At 36.3% G+C, this 14,438-nt stretch overlaps 1 protein-coding gene across 1 annotated transcript in view; it reads right to left on the reverse strand.

Annotated features, from left to right (window-relative positions):
• Positions 1-515: 515 nt before the first annotated feature.
• atf7a (activating transcription factor 7a) overlaps positions 516-14,438 on the reverse strand; it is a 29,694-nt gene continuing 15,771 nt past the window's right edge. The window contains exons 3-12 of the mRNA XM_016256644.1: positions 10,753-10,849; positions 9,304-9,434; positions 8,945-9,109; positions 8,055-8,212; positions 7,704-7,797; positions 6,515-6,634; positions 5,597-5,746; positions 5,263-5,451; positions 2,143-2,248; positions 516-2,069 (exon numbers count right to left, since the gene is read on the reverse strand). Of these exons, the coding sequence (XP_016112130.1) occupies positions 1,834-2,069; positions 2,143-2,248; positions 5,263-5,451; positions 5,597-5,746; positions 6,515-6,634; positions 7,704-7,797; positions 8,055-8,212; positions 8,945-9,109; positions 9,304-9,434; positions 10,753-10,849 (1,446 nt within the window). The 3' untranslated portion in view covers positions 516-1,833. The remainder of the gene's footprint in view (positions 2,070-2,142; positions 2,249-5,262; positions 5,452-5,596; positions 5,747-6,514; positions 6,635-7,703; positions 7,798-8,054; positions 8,213-8,944; positions 9,110-9,303; positions 9,435-10,752; positions 10,850-14,438) is intronic.

A 14,438-nucleotide genomic window follows, 5' to 3' on the forward strand; every position in this document is an offset into this window, starting at 1 on the left:
TGACCAGTTGGCTCAGCGACACGGAGTGAGGTTAACCTATAAAGAGGCACTCGTGTGATTAAGGCGTCAGAATCCTCATCTCTTTTAATTGTTTATAAGGGATTGTGCATGTTAATGAGTTGATAAGCAACCAGAGAAACAAATAGTGTTACAAAGCATCGTGATATCAACTTTAACAGTCAGGTAATCGTGAAAATGACTGAACGGGGGGCACTAGGGCTTTATTTCTGTAAATTGAGCACAATGGAAGCCAATATATATATATATATAGTCAAAATTGTTAGACGCTATCATGAGAAATTGTAAATAATTGTCATAATTACAAGTCAAAATCATGACATACTAAGTCATCATTACGAAAAGTCAAAATTATGAAGAAAGGTCATAATTAGGACTTTATCCATTTTTTGGGACAATTTTTACTTTTATGAATTTTTATGACATACTTCGTAAGTCATAATTATGGGATAAAAGTTTTTTAAAAATTCTCAATTTCAAAATGTACATTTTTCATAATTTTAATTTTGACTATCTCTGTTATATTTACATCATGATGTTTACGCTCTATTGTCTACTTTTTAATCTCATAATTATGCATGTCATACTTAGTATGTCATACTTTTGATGTTTTATCTCATAATGACTTAGTATCTAATAATACTGACATTTTATCTAATAATTATTTACCAAAGCATGTTTTTTTTTCTCTTATGTAGCAGAAATGGGATTCCATAAAGAACACAGCAGCAGGGATAGACAATAACTAATAAAAAAAAGAAAAAGACAGGGCAAAAAAAGTCTCGGACTACTTTAGGAGACTTAACTCGTAATAGCTAACATAACTCAATCTAAAGCTGCATTTAAAACACTGTGATCACAGGGAAAGGAAACGGCATGATTTAAAACAGTAAATATATCGATTTCTCAAGACAAGGGTCCTGATTAAAATTAATCATACATAATGACCTCGGACAGTATGCTGTTTGTTGTTTCTGAGACACAAGAAAACAACGATAGGACCAAACTATGAAGTTCCATAGCCCAAACTGAACGCAATGTGCCAGTACAATACAGTTTTTATATAGCAAAAGGTTTGCATGCTAGCAAGGCAGTCTTAGTGTATCAGTCCTTCACAAACTGCTATTTTCCATTATACATCACTGTACACCCACACGAGAAGCACACATGCACACGTCGATTATAAACGTATATAACAGGTTAAAAATGAGGTAAGATGAGCGAGGGTCAGATGAGGGGGATGGCCACTTGAAAACTAAAAGCCTGCTCTAAAATAGCAAGGTAGAAGATCCTACAGAACATTAAAGCATCATGTTTCTCTCAAACACACACTTACTGATACACACATATATATATAGATATATATATATATAATAATATATAAAGTATTGCATCATTGCAACTCTGAGACGCAGCCTGCATGTGTGACATACACCGAGTGCACAGTCACGGTTCAAACAAACAATGTCTTTATTGCAGCGTGTGTCTGTGGGAATACGTTTAATGACAGGAAGTGCTTTGCAGCCCTATAGCCAGTGGAGGAGCAGGAGGAAGTTGAAGGAAGTAGCAGGAGTTACAGAGAATGCAAATGAGAGCATGGTTTGGAGTCCAGCCCCCTAGTCTATGGCATAGTGAACGACAATCTCCTTCGGTCTCTCTCAATATGTGTACATAGTCCCAGTTTCATTCCCAGAATGCAGCTGAGCTCCAGGTCAGAGCGTGATGGCGTGAGAGGGAACCAGCATTCTCCTCTCGCAGATCTGCCCCTCTCTCCTGGGATGCGGAGAGTCCCAGGCAGACTGTTACCTGCTCTCATCATCTGTTGGATGGGTGGGACTGTGTGGCCATGATGACGTGCGATGGCCCGCCGCTCTCCCCTCGCTGGCTGCCCATCCCCGCCAGCACTGACATGGCCACCGCCTCGGCCGCGGCGCGGGAGTTCAGGCCATTGGGGCCTACCGCGGACGAGGGGCTGGGGGCCAGAGAGCTGTGCTGAATGACCGGTGCCGGGGAGCCCGTGGGCTCAGACGTCTCTTTCATATGCTCCTCTCCTGAGAGACATCAATAAATGAAAGTTAGATCCCACAGATGCAGGTCAAAGACCTCAATGTGAGCTCCACTCACCCAAGTAGATGACTTTCTTTTGGAGGTTGGTGACGGGACAGTCTTTGTGGGCTAACAGCAACTGCTTCAGATGAGCAACTTCGTTTCGCAGATGAGACACCTCGTTCTTGTACACAGAAATACAGGAAAACAGAAAAGTGTGAACATCACTCTTGGTCACAAACTAGCTGACAACAAAGCACTTGCAAACACATTTGTATCTACTCAATTTCAAAGTACAATGCCAAACCATCAATGCACACAACAAAAGAAATGGGGGGAAAAATGTAAGAAACATGACAAAAATAAAACAAAATAAGTCAAGTAATGGTAAACAATTTAATAAATAAATATACAAATAAAAAATATTTTATATTATAAAAATAAGGCCAATAATTATAAAATAATAAACAATAATAACAAAAGATAAAACAAAATGAAATAACAAAAACAATAAATAAATACACAAATAATACATACATAAAAAAGTTTTATTCTTACAATAAATATAATTATTATTATTTTTAATAGTATCAATGATAAAGTCAATTTGAAATAATCTCAATAACTGTAATAAAATAAAATAAAAATCTAGTCTCAGGTTATGTTTGGAATGAGATACTAGCAATACTGCAGTATATGTAAAGATATAAAAAAAATATGAAAATATTTTAAAAACCAGTATGTGAAACAGTATGCAGTAAAGTTATGCATTTCAGACTAGGGTTGGGAATCGAAAATCGATTCCAGAATCGGAGACTTAAAGGGTTACTCCACCCCAAAATGAACATTTTGTCATTAATCACTTACCCCCATGTCGTTCCAAACCCGTAAAAGCTTCGTTCGTCTTCGGAACACAATTTAAGATATTTTGGATGAAAACCGGGAGGCTTGTGACTGTCCCATTGACTGCCAAGTAAATTACACTCTCAAGGCCCAGAAAAGTATGAAAGACATCGTCAGAATAGTCCATCTGCCATCAGTGGTTCAATCTGAATTTTATGAAGTGACGAGAATACTTTTTGTACGCAAAGAAAACAAAAAAAAGACTTTATTCAACAATTCGTCTCCTCCGCGTCACCGTAGCGCCATTTTGGAGAGTATCCACTGCATGTAAACTGTGTATACTGTTCTACTTGTCTGTGTCAGCCGCACCACACGTTTATTTATGCTTTGATTTGAACGAAAACAGCGTAGCCGTGTGGTGCGGCTGACACAGCGCATATTCTCCAAAATGGCGCTACGGAGATGCAGAGACACAGAGGAGACGAATTGTTGAATAAAGTCGTTATTTTTGTTTTCTTTGCGTACAAAAATATTCTCGTAATTTCATGACATTCAGATTGAACCACTGATGGCAGATGGACTATTCTGACGATGTCTTTCATTCTTTTCTGGACCTTGAGAGTGTAATTTACTTGGAAGTCAATGGGACAGTCACAAGCCTCCCGGTTTTCATCCAAAATATCTTAAATTGTGTTCCGAAGACGAACAAAGCTTTTACGGGTTTGGAACGACATGGGGGTAAGTGATTAATGACAACATTTTCATTTTGGGGTGGAGTAACCCTTTAAGATCAGGAATCGGATACTTGCTGTCAAATTAAAATTTCTATCTATTTTCCCCTATCGATTCCTAAGCGCTAGGAGCGCACCATTTCTGCCAGGACCTTGCTCACTAATCTAAGCGCTCCAAAGTTTGGCTACATTTGCGATCAGAAGCCAAAAAAGCTAAGTATAATATCTGTGATAGCTAAACATGTAGCGAGAGAGGTGTCACCACCAACATGACAAAGCACTTTAATTTAATAGATTGTTAAAGATCGCGAACACGATTCAAACACCAACGTGATTCTGTTCCTAAATTACAATGATTCGTCTGTTTCATTCCTCCACCTTTGACGTGTGTGATCAATGTTGTGATCACATGGTTCGTCCGAGCAGAGTACGATCACACCACTCAGTGTGATTTGAACATTTAAATTTGCTTTCACGCTGCCGCTGACCTGAAGAGAGCATCTGTCTGTCATGAATGAAACAGATTCACAGTCTTTTCAGCCACAGAGTATCATCATTTCTGTGTTACAAACATTCAAGTCACAGGAGTACTGGCATAAAAATGTATAGTTTAGATATAAATTGTGTGTACGATGTGTATGGTAGCGATTAAAATAGAGTAAATCCCCTTTTGAAAGTAATTTGACACTTCAAATGAAGATTTATCGATTAAATTGTTAAGCCAGTAGGTGGCGAAAAGGGGCTGTTAAAATGTATTTGTCTTTGAATCATACAAGAGATTCGTTCAAGAACGCTGATTCATCCAGTAATGAAACAAGTATATCTTGAGTGAGTCATTTAATCATTAATTCATTAATGTGATTTTGTTTAGTTGTCTAATGTTTTTTCTTCAGAATCATGAGAGAACCACAACGTCCATTGGGGAAAAAAACAAAATAACTATTTATCCAGAATCATGCAGTTCTATTTTGCACACAAACAGCTCTTAAAGAGTCCAGTTTTTATGTAGCCTGTTGATTTTTGTTCATGGTATTCAGCTGCAATAAATGGTTTGCAAAAAAAGGACACAGGATAAATGTTTGATATTATTTAATCACATTGGAATCGAAACTGGGAATCGAAAAGAATCGGAATCGATAAGCAGAATCGGAATCAGAATTGATCAAATTCAAACGATACCCAACCCTATTTCAGACCATGATTTGCTACAAATTGGTCACTTAATCTCATAACATTACATATTTACATCTTGGTGAGCAACATCCAGTTATCTATGAAATAAATACAGCCTTTATTTGCTTTTTTTGTGTGCAAACAAAATCTCTCTTAACTTTTGCCACACAAAAGTACCAAAACATCACAGTTGATATGGTTTTTGGTTCAATCTTGACTTTTTAGATAGAAGTTATGGACAAATGCAGTGATTCATGGGATACAGAATCCCACACAGTATGCTCTGGTTGCATAAAATCAGGGTTTACCATGCATGGCATTCAGAAATTTACATTCTGTCAAAATTGGGAAGGAACTACGTCACACATTTCTCAAATTGCAACAAGCAACGTCAGTGCTCATTCACATTTTAGATTAAAAAAATGTCCGAAAATTATTCGCACACACTAACCGACAGCGAGACGTTGATGGAGGTGAGTTCTTCGGCCTTCTTCTCCAGAGAGCCGACCCATATCTTGCGTTTCTGTCTGCAACGAGAAGCTGCTGCCCGGTTCCGCTCCAGGAAGCGCTGCCTCCTCTCATCAGGGTCATCATCAGTCGTCCTCCGCCTGCGACCTCCGGTGGGCTGAGCGGGTGACACCTGAACACAGCAGGGCAGAGTAAACAGAGATGTTTACTGTGTAATGCCACAGCAAAGTCAAAGATTGCTCCCTGACAAACACAATGGCATCTGTTGAATACAGAATGTTTACACTCGACAATTGGAGTGTGAAGATACGCCATACCTGTGGCTGAGCAGGGGATGGGGCATCTGGATGCTGGACCAGCAGCTGGCTTTGCTCCACTCTCTGAGGGACCATCGCACTGGACCCCATCGCCACACCAAGGCAACCCTGAGCTGTGGGCATCTGCTGAGATAATGCTGCCTTCAACCTCTAAGGACAACAACAAAAACATCATGGTAATATGGCACAAGATGGCATTCTGTCTAATTATAAGGCAGCTTACAGCTTCACATTCAATTTTATTACTCTTTCATGTGGAATGGGCATTTCATAAAACTGTGAACTGCAACTCATCAAGCACCGAGGAGAGAAATCATGTGACAGAAAGGAAATAACAGTGTGAACTTCTGCATTTTATTTCTATAGTTTAGGACGTTCATCTAGATTTTTTCTCCATGGCTTTTCTTTTTTTTTCAAATCTTAAGCAAACATCTCTCAAGAAACCAAGACACGTAGTGCTATTTATTAATAATCAAGAGAACATAAACATAGCAAAATTTGTTGCGTTTTGTTACTCGGATCTCTTTCTAGTGTTATTTTAGTATTATTTACTATTATGGTTTTTATGAATAATTTGAATTGGCTTATATTTTTACATTTCAGTTTTCATTTCAAATTTAGAATCAAATGAGCCAAATGACACAGCCCCACTAGTCGTCAAACCACCTACCAACTAGCCTATTACAAAAAATAGTTATTTTTTGCATATCTTTGTATAACAAGTATATTTGAAATACAAACTGTTAATGACAGAGCTGCTTTGTTCCAACAGCCTGTTTGTTTGTTGTGAGAACTATCACCCATGTGATGTGCTGGATAAAGACTTTCAACATGGAAACACTAGGCAAGCCAAGGCATCCGAGCATTTTGCAAAATGATCCACAGGCTGGATTAGGAAGAAAATAGATTTGCCCTCACCATCTTTGCCTCATTGTGGGGGTTATAGCCTGAGGGTGAAGATGAGCCGCTGCTGCTGCCCCCTAGTGGAGGGCCGGGAATTCCTGGAATGTTGGGCACCATACACAAGGGCCTCACCAGCTACACCACAAGGCCAAATGCATAACATATTATGAGGCAAATTATGAATGACTCCAAAGATCAGAAATGACAGCTCACTTTAAAAGAGAAGTGGGTCATTTTTGAGCTACAAGTGACAGTGTGCTGAAACAAGGGGGTTGTATGGCACTTTAACATTGGAAAAATATTACACACTTTGTCATGAATTGAATCACAGCAAAGTCCCTTCAAGGTAAGTCACGGGAATCTATTTTCTAAGTAATAGGTACTGGAAGACTGAAATCTCCAACTGTTTGTCAGGATTAGATTTCAATAATATATTTCAAATCAACAAAGTTTGCTTCTTTAACTCAAATTATGCGAACACAAGGCATTTTTACAGACTCCTACACATGATACTAAGGACCTCTTTCTCAAATTATAAAGGCAGCTATATATTTTAAAACTAATATATATTATGTGAGAAAAAATAGTGTGATAAGAAAAACTAACTTTTAACATTTTTAAATAAAAATAATGAAATAATTAATACTATTGTTACAAAATAAACTATTTAAATATTATATGGAAAATATCAGTATTTATGAAAAAAAAATCTAAATAATTATAAGTTACTGTGAACTTTTCCTAAGTGCTATTTTAGTATTATTTATATACTATTATAGTAGTTATTAATACATTTTGCATTTATTTTTAAATGTCCAGTTTTCATTTAAATTTTAGTTTTAAGTTTTAGTAAATTTGTAATGTCCTTTGTCATTTTGCTAGTTCTATTTAGTTATATTCTGTTTAGCCATCTTAGTACGTTAACTAAAACATATTTTATTTCAGTTTCAAGGCAACAGGTTTTTTTCACATAATATTTATATTTGACTTTATTTCAGCTTTAAGTAAAAAATTATTTTATAGTTTCAGTTTTAATTACAATGAATTTTCCACAGATCTTGCAGACCCTATTATGAAAACCAGTTTTACAGTAAACAAAAAGGCAAGTGTCACCAACTCTCCCATTCCTTTTCCTTTGAGTGGGCCATCTCTTTATACTCCACATATTTAGATTCCAATACTCAGAAATACACTTCAAACTTACAGATATTACAGAGGGCATCTGCATAGGACCTGGAAGCACAGGAAATGCTTGACCATTGGGAAGCATCATCATTGGGTACGGCAATGTGGGAGATCTAAAACAGAAGGAGAGAAATGCCCAGTTTGCACAAGCAGCGAGAGCAGAAAGCAATGCACAGACTGAAGTTCTGCTCTCTTCCTTTCCACTATCTGACCAAACATTCATGGAACGTCAAGCACAGCATAAATGAGCCAGCTGCCCACAGTTTCCTAAGCATTACTACCAAATCAACTTATAGCAGTACAGTGAGTCATATAGAAATGAGTCACACAGAATAAGCTGACGGCCAAAAACACGGGGTTGTGCTCTTACCCCAGTGTGCGGTTGGATGGTGGAGTGTGTGTGATGACAGAGGTAGGGGAGGGCATGGTGGGTTGCAGGCCGTCATAACCCAGGTGCAGTGGGAGGTAGCCAGGACGCACTATGGCAGGGGTGGGAGCCGAACTGACGGCAGGCTTTGGAGGAGAATCCTGTAAGAAAGATAATCAGCCAGCTAAGCACAAAGTAATTCAAAAAGCAACACTGTTTGCTTCCAAAAGCAATGTCATCCAGTCATGACTCTGTTTAGTTCAGTTACTGTTAAATACACAGTTTAGTGAAATTATGTCTCTATAGTGGCCACATGAATGCCAAATGTGTGCTAGCATAAATTACTACAAACTATTTTATATTCTAAGTATTCTACAAAACGGTTCAGACCACTAGTGATAATGCTTAAATTTAGCATTTTAATTAATTTAATTATTTGCATACTTAGTTAAAAATGATTAAATGAAATTATTTTAACTTGTTTTTCAATTATTTGTTATTGCAAATTATATTTTCAATACAAGTGAAATGTTCAATCTAAAAGTTTATATAAATGTCAATGTCTTTGTATGTGATTGGTCCTCCTTTTGCAGAACTCAAACTGCATGAACGCTACAAATTTGTGTAAAACCTGATTATCATATCCTCCATGATTTGAGAATGATTTAAAGAGGATCTTGTGCTTCAGTGGAAGAACATCTGACTGTCTGTACAAAAATACACATGATCAATGTCATAATCTTAAATGTTCATTTTACCTGTTTCAAAATCCTAACATTCTAGGTTTAAATCAGGCTTTGAATGGCAGATTTCCAATGTGGTTTCAGATTTTTGGACTTTTTGGTTTGCTTTTGGTTTTGCTCTAGCAAGTCTGGTTTGCATAAAGCATGTACCTTTCCTCTGCTGACAGGCTCTTTGCTGCTGTCTGACATGCTGGAGATGGAGTCAGGGCTGGCAGGCGGAGAAGAGTCCACCTCCACGGGGTCCTCCTCCTTCACCTTAGTGTCTGAAGGCGTCTGCAAACTCATGTCAAGTGCTCCTGAATTAGGAGCAGGCAACTGCATGGAAAAAAGAAAGACAGATGAAGAATGCGAGAGAGAAGGAGAGAGTGAAGCGAGACAGTGTTACACATGAGAACTGATAACTCTGCAGTCCATAAATCTGAGTTTTTGGCAGCAGGCAGCCGAGCTCCTCATGTTTGGAGCACGTCTGACAGTATGACTGAATCCCTCCACCCAGTCCCATAGCTCACCGGGTTCTTGGCCCTCTTGTCCTCATCTTCCTGGGCCTTAGGGAACTCCTGCTCGAACGAGCTGGCCAGCTCATTGAACAGGCCCACCTCTTCACAGTTTTTCAGGAAACGAGTGGGAGTCGGCGTCTGGTCTGGAGTACAGAGCGAGAAACAGAGAGATCTCATTGTTTCCTTATGCAAGACGGCCTCAAGGACAGTATAAACTCTGCCACGCAGCTAAAAGGCTGTATGTACCAGTACTAACCAAATCTGCTTGCGATTTAACATGATAAATCTGGGAGAGTTCAAGGCTGTTATTACATTTGTGTTTTTTCCCAAGGGTTTAATGTGAAAAAAAAAAAAAAAAAACAGCTCGTTGTGAATTTCCCCCCTTAAAATTACTAGCTTACTAGACTTAGCTTCACTCTACAGCTATAAAGTAATGATATCGAATTACATTGTTAAATCTCTGTACTATTTGTTTTGTCAGTGCCATTAAAACAAGCATTCCAAGTTACCATTAACCACAAAAGAAGTGACAAAAAACATGCACATAAACATGGGATGGATGGTAGAAACATGCACCAACCAAAGACAAATTAATAATCACTAGATTATTTATTTTATACATATAAAAATTAATTCACTATTTCTATAATTTAATAATAAATCAAGTTACATAATAATTACATCATTAAAACACACACAAATTTTAACCCTAACTTTTTAAATGTTTTATATTGAAAATTATATAATATGTCTTAGTGCTGTCAAACGATTAATCGAGATTAATCGCATCCAAAATAAAAGTTTTTGTTTACGTAATATATGTGTGTATACTGTATATATAAATACACACACATTCATGTATATAATTTAAGAAAATGTGTTGTTTATATATTAAATATATTTATATATAATATAAAATATAAGAATATATAAATGTATATATGTAAATATTTTCAAAATATACTGTATGTGTGTGTATTTATAAATACGTAATAAATATAGACAGTACACATACATATATTATATAAACAAAAACTTTTATTTTGGATGCGATTAATCGTTTGACAGCACTAATATATATTATATATATATAATATATATTAGTGCTGTCAAACGATTAATCGTTTGACAGCACTAATATATATTATATATATATAATATAAATTATATATGTTATAATTTAATATAAAATAATAATAATAATATATAGCACAATTAATTATACTATTAGTTATATATATGTTATGTAAGGGATAATGTGATTTATAAATAATTTATAAATAATAATTTTGAATACATTAATATTATATGATATAATTCATGATATAATATTAATTCATGATATAATTAAATTATATGTATGTATATATACACACACACACACACACACACATACATTGACTGACATGTGTATATAATTATATATAAAAAGAATATTTTTGATAACTGTGCACTGTGTACCTGCAATGATGACCGAGTCAGTTCTAGCGGGTCCAAACTTCAGCGTCATTTCATGTTTGTGTTTATGGACAGCCAGGTGGTCCTCATTAGTAAACCTCTACAAAGTGACACAGATGAACAGATGGATTACGAGACAAATCTGACCAGAAAAAGAGAAAGGAGCATTTCAAGACCTCAGGGCAGAGACACACTTCCAAAGGAAGAAGAGGGAGTGGCACTGACAAGATTTGTCTTTCGAAACAGATATTGTAGGCCAGAGAGGACTTAATAATTATAATTTTTCACCAAACCCGTGCTCTGCTCAAAGCCTCTGAGGTATTGAATGTAACTATACAGTGTCAGTGTCAAAGATGTACAGTGGAGACGGCTTTCTGTTTCACAGCTGACCTTTGTGCCCTTATACAGCCTCAAGGCTTACAACGCTTCCGTTTCTTTACGCTTCCGTTCAGAAGTGCAGCTACAGCATTACACAGTAAGTATTGAACTTCCACATTTGTCACATAATAAAAAAAGGTTCTACCAGCTTTCATGCAATACAAAAATACATTGTGCAAATGACAAAAGGACTAACGCTAAGGTGGAGTTTTGTGGTTTAGCACTTTTACCCAGTGGCCCAGCCACTGATGTTATGATGTTATGCATGCAAAACACAACAGCTCATGGGCAGAGCAAACTACACAGATGTATTCAATTAACATTTATGACAGGCAATCATGCATTCTCCAATGGGCTTTTATATTTACCTTTTAAACAAAACAGCTGTTAAGGTGGTAAAACTGTACACTGCAGATGCACAGCCAGTGAATCATGGATATTTAAGAAACCAGTATTAAAGATGCTTTTTTTGGAATATGATGCATACAATGCCCCTATGATCTGACAGATGAACAATGAAATAGGTGCAGGAAAGGAAATCTAATTAAAGATGATAAAGATTATATATGTGACCCTGGACCACAAAACCAGTCTTAAGTCGCTGGGGTATATTTTTAGCAATGGCCAAAAAAAACATTGTATGGGTCAAAATTATCGATTTGTCTTTTATGCCAAAAATCATTACGATATTAAGTAAAGATCATGTTCCATGAAGATATTTAGTAAATTTCCTACTGTAAATATATCAAAACTTAATTTTTGATTAGTAATATGCAATGCTAATAACTTTTCTGCGATTTTCTCAGTATTTAGATTTTTTTGCACTGTCAGATTCCAGATATTCAAATAGTTGTATCTCGACCAAATATGGTCCGATCCTAATAAACCATACATCAATGGAACCATACATCAATGCAATTCAAAAAATTTACCCTTATGACTGGTTTTGTGGTCCAGGTCACATATATGTATATAAACCTCCTTTTGTTTCATTGTTATGATTTCAGTTCCTTAACATTTCCATTACTGAATCTTTCACAACTTTCACAACAGAAAAATCTGAAAAAACAACAACAACAAAAGCAACTCCATTGCCAAATTATGAGATACAACTTTGCTATATAAATATGCAACAATTCTTGAAAAATGTATTTACAGTTTTTTTAAAGACTTTTCACAGTCTTCTTAGAAGCAGCATTGTCATATTGTCTGTTTTAACTACATGTTAAATGAATAATATTAATAATATAATATGAACAACAAGAGTAAGTACAAGATTACACAGTAAGACATAAACTCTTTATTTCTGATTCACTAAAAACAGCTCATAAGAGTCAATCGCTCAGGAATCAGACTACTTTGGATGTGATTCACTAAAAAGTTTGACTCAAAATAGTTATTTGCTCAGGAATCAGAACTACACTGTTTGTGCCATATGTTTCTGATTCACTAAAAACAATGGACCCAAACAAGTGATTTGTTTGGGAACTGGACACCACCTGTCATGTTGTTATGTTTTTGATTCACCAAAAAGAATCTACTCAAAATAGCTATTTGCTTTGGATTCAGACCACATCGTTTGCGATGTGTGTTTTTGATTCACTAAAAAGAACCAATTCAAAAGAGTCATTTGTTCAGGAATTGGACTACACTGGTAAGCACTGCATTTGTTGAATTCATTAAAAAAAAGAACTGGCTCATTTGGAATCAGACTACACTGGTCAAGCGTCATCCAGTTCAGTTTTTTTTTTGTAATGGAACTTTTTGCGGAAAATAACAGTTGTTTGAAGAAGCGCCTCAACTACTGGATCCTTGCGGTCTCTTCAAAAACAGCTCGAGTGGACATGGAGCCTCTAGGATTAGCTTTTCCTCTTTCTGAGTGGATTTCATGACTCAAGCCGTGTTCTCTGGGCTTCACAGTCTTCTTCAGACTATTTCTGGCTCTGTGTCACGGTTACAGTTCAGCCGTGACAGCGCAAAGTGGGAACACAGTCAAGTGTCAGAGGCGTATTTTTAGATGTGCCAGCATCACCAATACAACAACCGCATGGCCCATAGCTTCTTCTCCCTCGACTTAAATGAGTTACTCTGGCAAGGACAACACACAATGACAACACAAGGACAACAGAATGACTGAAGCGAACAGAGCAACTCATTAACACTAACAAACAAGAGGCACCGCTAGAGTGCCTTATGTGCATGGAGTAGACTTTTTATATTTCCGCTTTTGCAGCTGTATCTTAAGTTTGTACTTTCCTCTCAGAAAGGAGAATGCGACACTGGGAAATGCATCAAATAGAGCTTTTCTAGTAATCAAGATTAGGGTTGTTCCGATTCCGATACTAGTATCGGAAATTCTGCCGATACCAAAATAAATTCTGGCATTGGTATCGGCTGTCTGTTCAGCACAGCATCTAACATTGTGGATGCAGAGAGAAACAGGCTAGGAAGAGAGAGAGCAGAAATGCTCATTTTCCTGAAAAAGAACTTGCCATTGTTATTGAAATTGTGAGCAATACTAAGTTACCCACAGCAGTGTGTAACCTAGTTGTACGTATATTTTAATTCTGGGTTCTCTTGTTGAATTTTAACTTGTTCAGTTGAGGTTTATTTTTGTACTCTATTACTCAAGTCTCTTATTTCACTACACTGTGGCTGCACTTAGTGGTTTTTTTAAAGGACTACTTAGATTGAGTATAAGTTACTGTTGCACTTTTTTGTATTTAAAACTGAAATTCCTTTTATTTAACTAAATTGTTTCTGGACTTTAAGTTTTATTTGTTGCACTGTTTTTTTATACAGTTATATTGTAAAACTAAAATACCTTTTTCAGTTTACAGTGTTGATTTGTGGCTGCATTTGAAGGTCTTTTTCACTTAAGAAAAATAAATAATATTACTGTCAAATGTATGTCAGATAATAAAAATACTCTAGTTCACTGTATGTATTTGTTCATGTTTTATTAAGGGATAAGTCTGAAGCACACAATAAAATAATTATCTCAATTCATACAGGGCTAGTAGTACATACAGCTGTATATTAGGGCTGCACAATTAATCAAATTTCTAATCGTAATTACAATTATGGATGCCACAATTAGGTAATCGTTCAAAGCGGCAATTAATCGTTCAAAGTCCACTTATGTTATTCTGCACGCTTAAGATATGTTTTTTTCTTTCTACATGTTATCTTAAGGGGTTTGCCATTGTTTTAGTATAACATTATAATACCATTCTTATTTTTACTTTTTTTATAATTTAAAGAAGAAACCAATCCGAGACATTTGAGGCTTAAAGGGGTCATATGATGTG

Source organism: Sinocyclocheilus grahami, unplaced genomic scaffold (genome assembly GCF_001515645.1).
Source record: "Sinocyclocheilus grahami isolate Dianchi unplaced genomic scaffold, SAMN03320097.WGS_v1.1 scaffold29.1, whole genome shotgun sequence".
Taxonomy (NCBI): domain Eukaryota; kingdom Metazoa; phylum Chordata; class Actinopteri; order Cypriniformes; family Cyprinidae; genus Sinocyclocheilus; species Sinocyclocheilus grahami.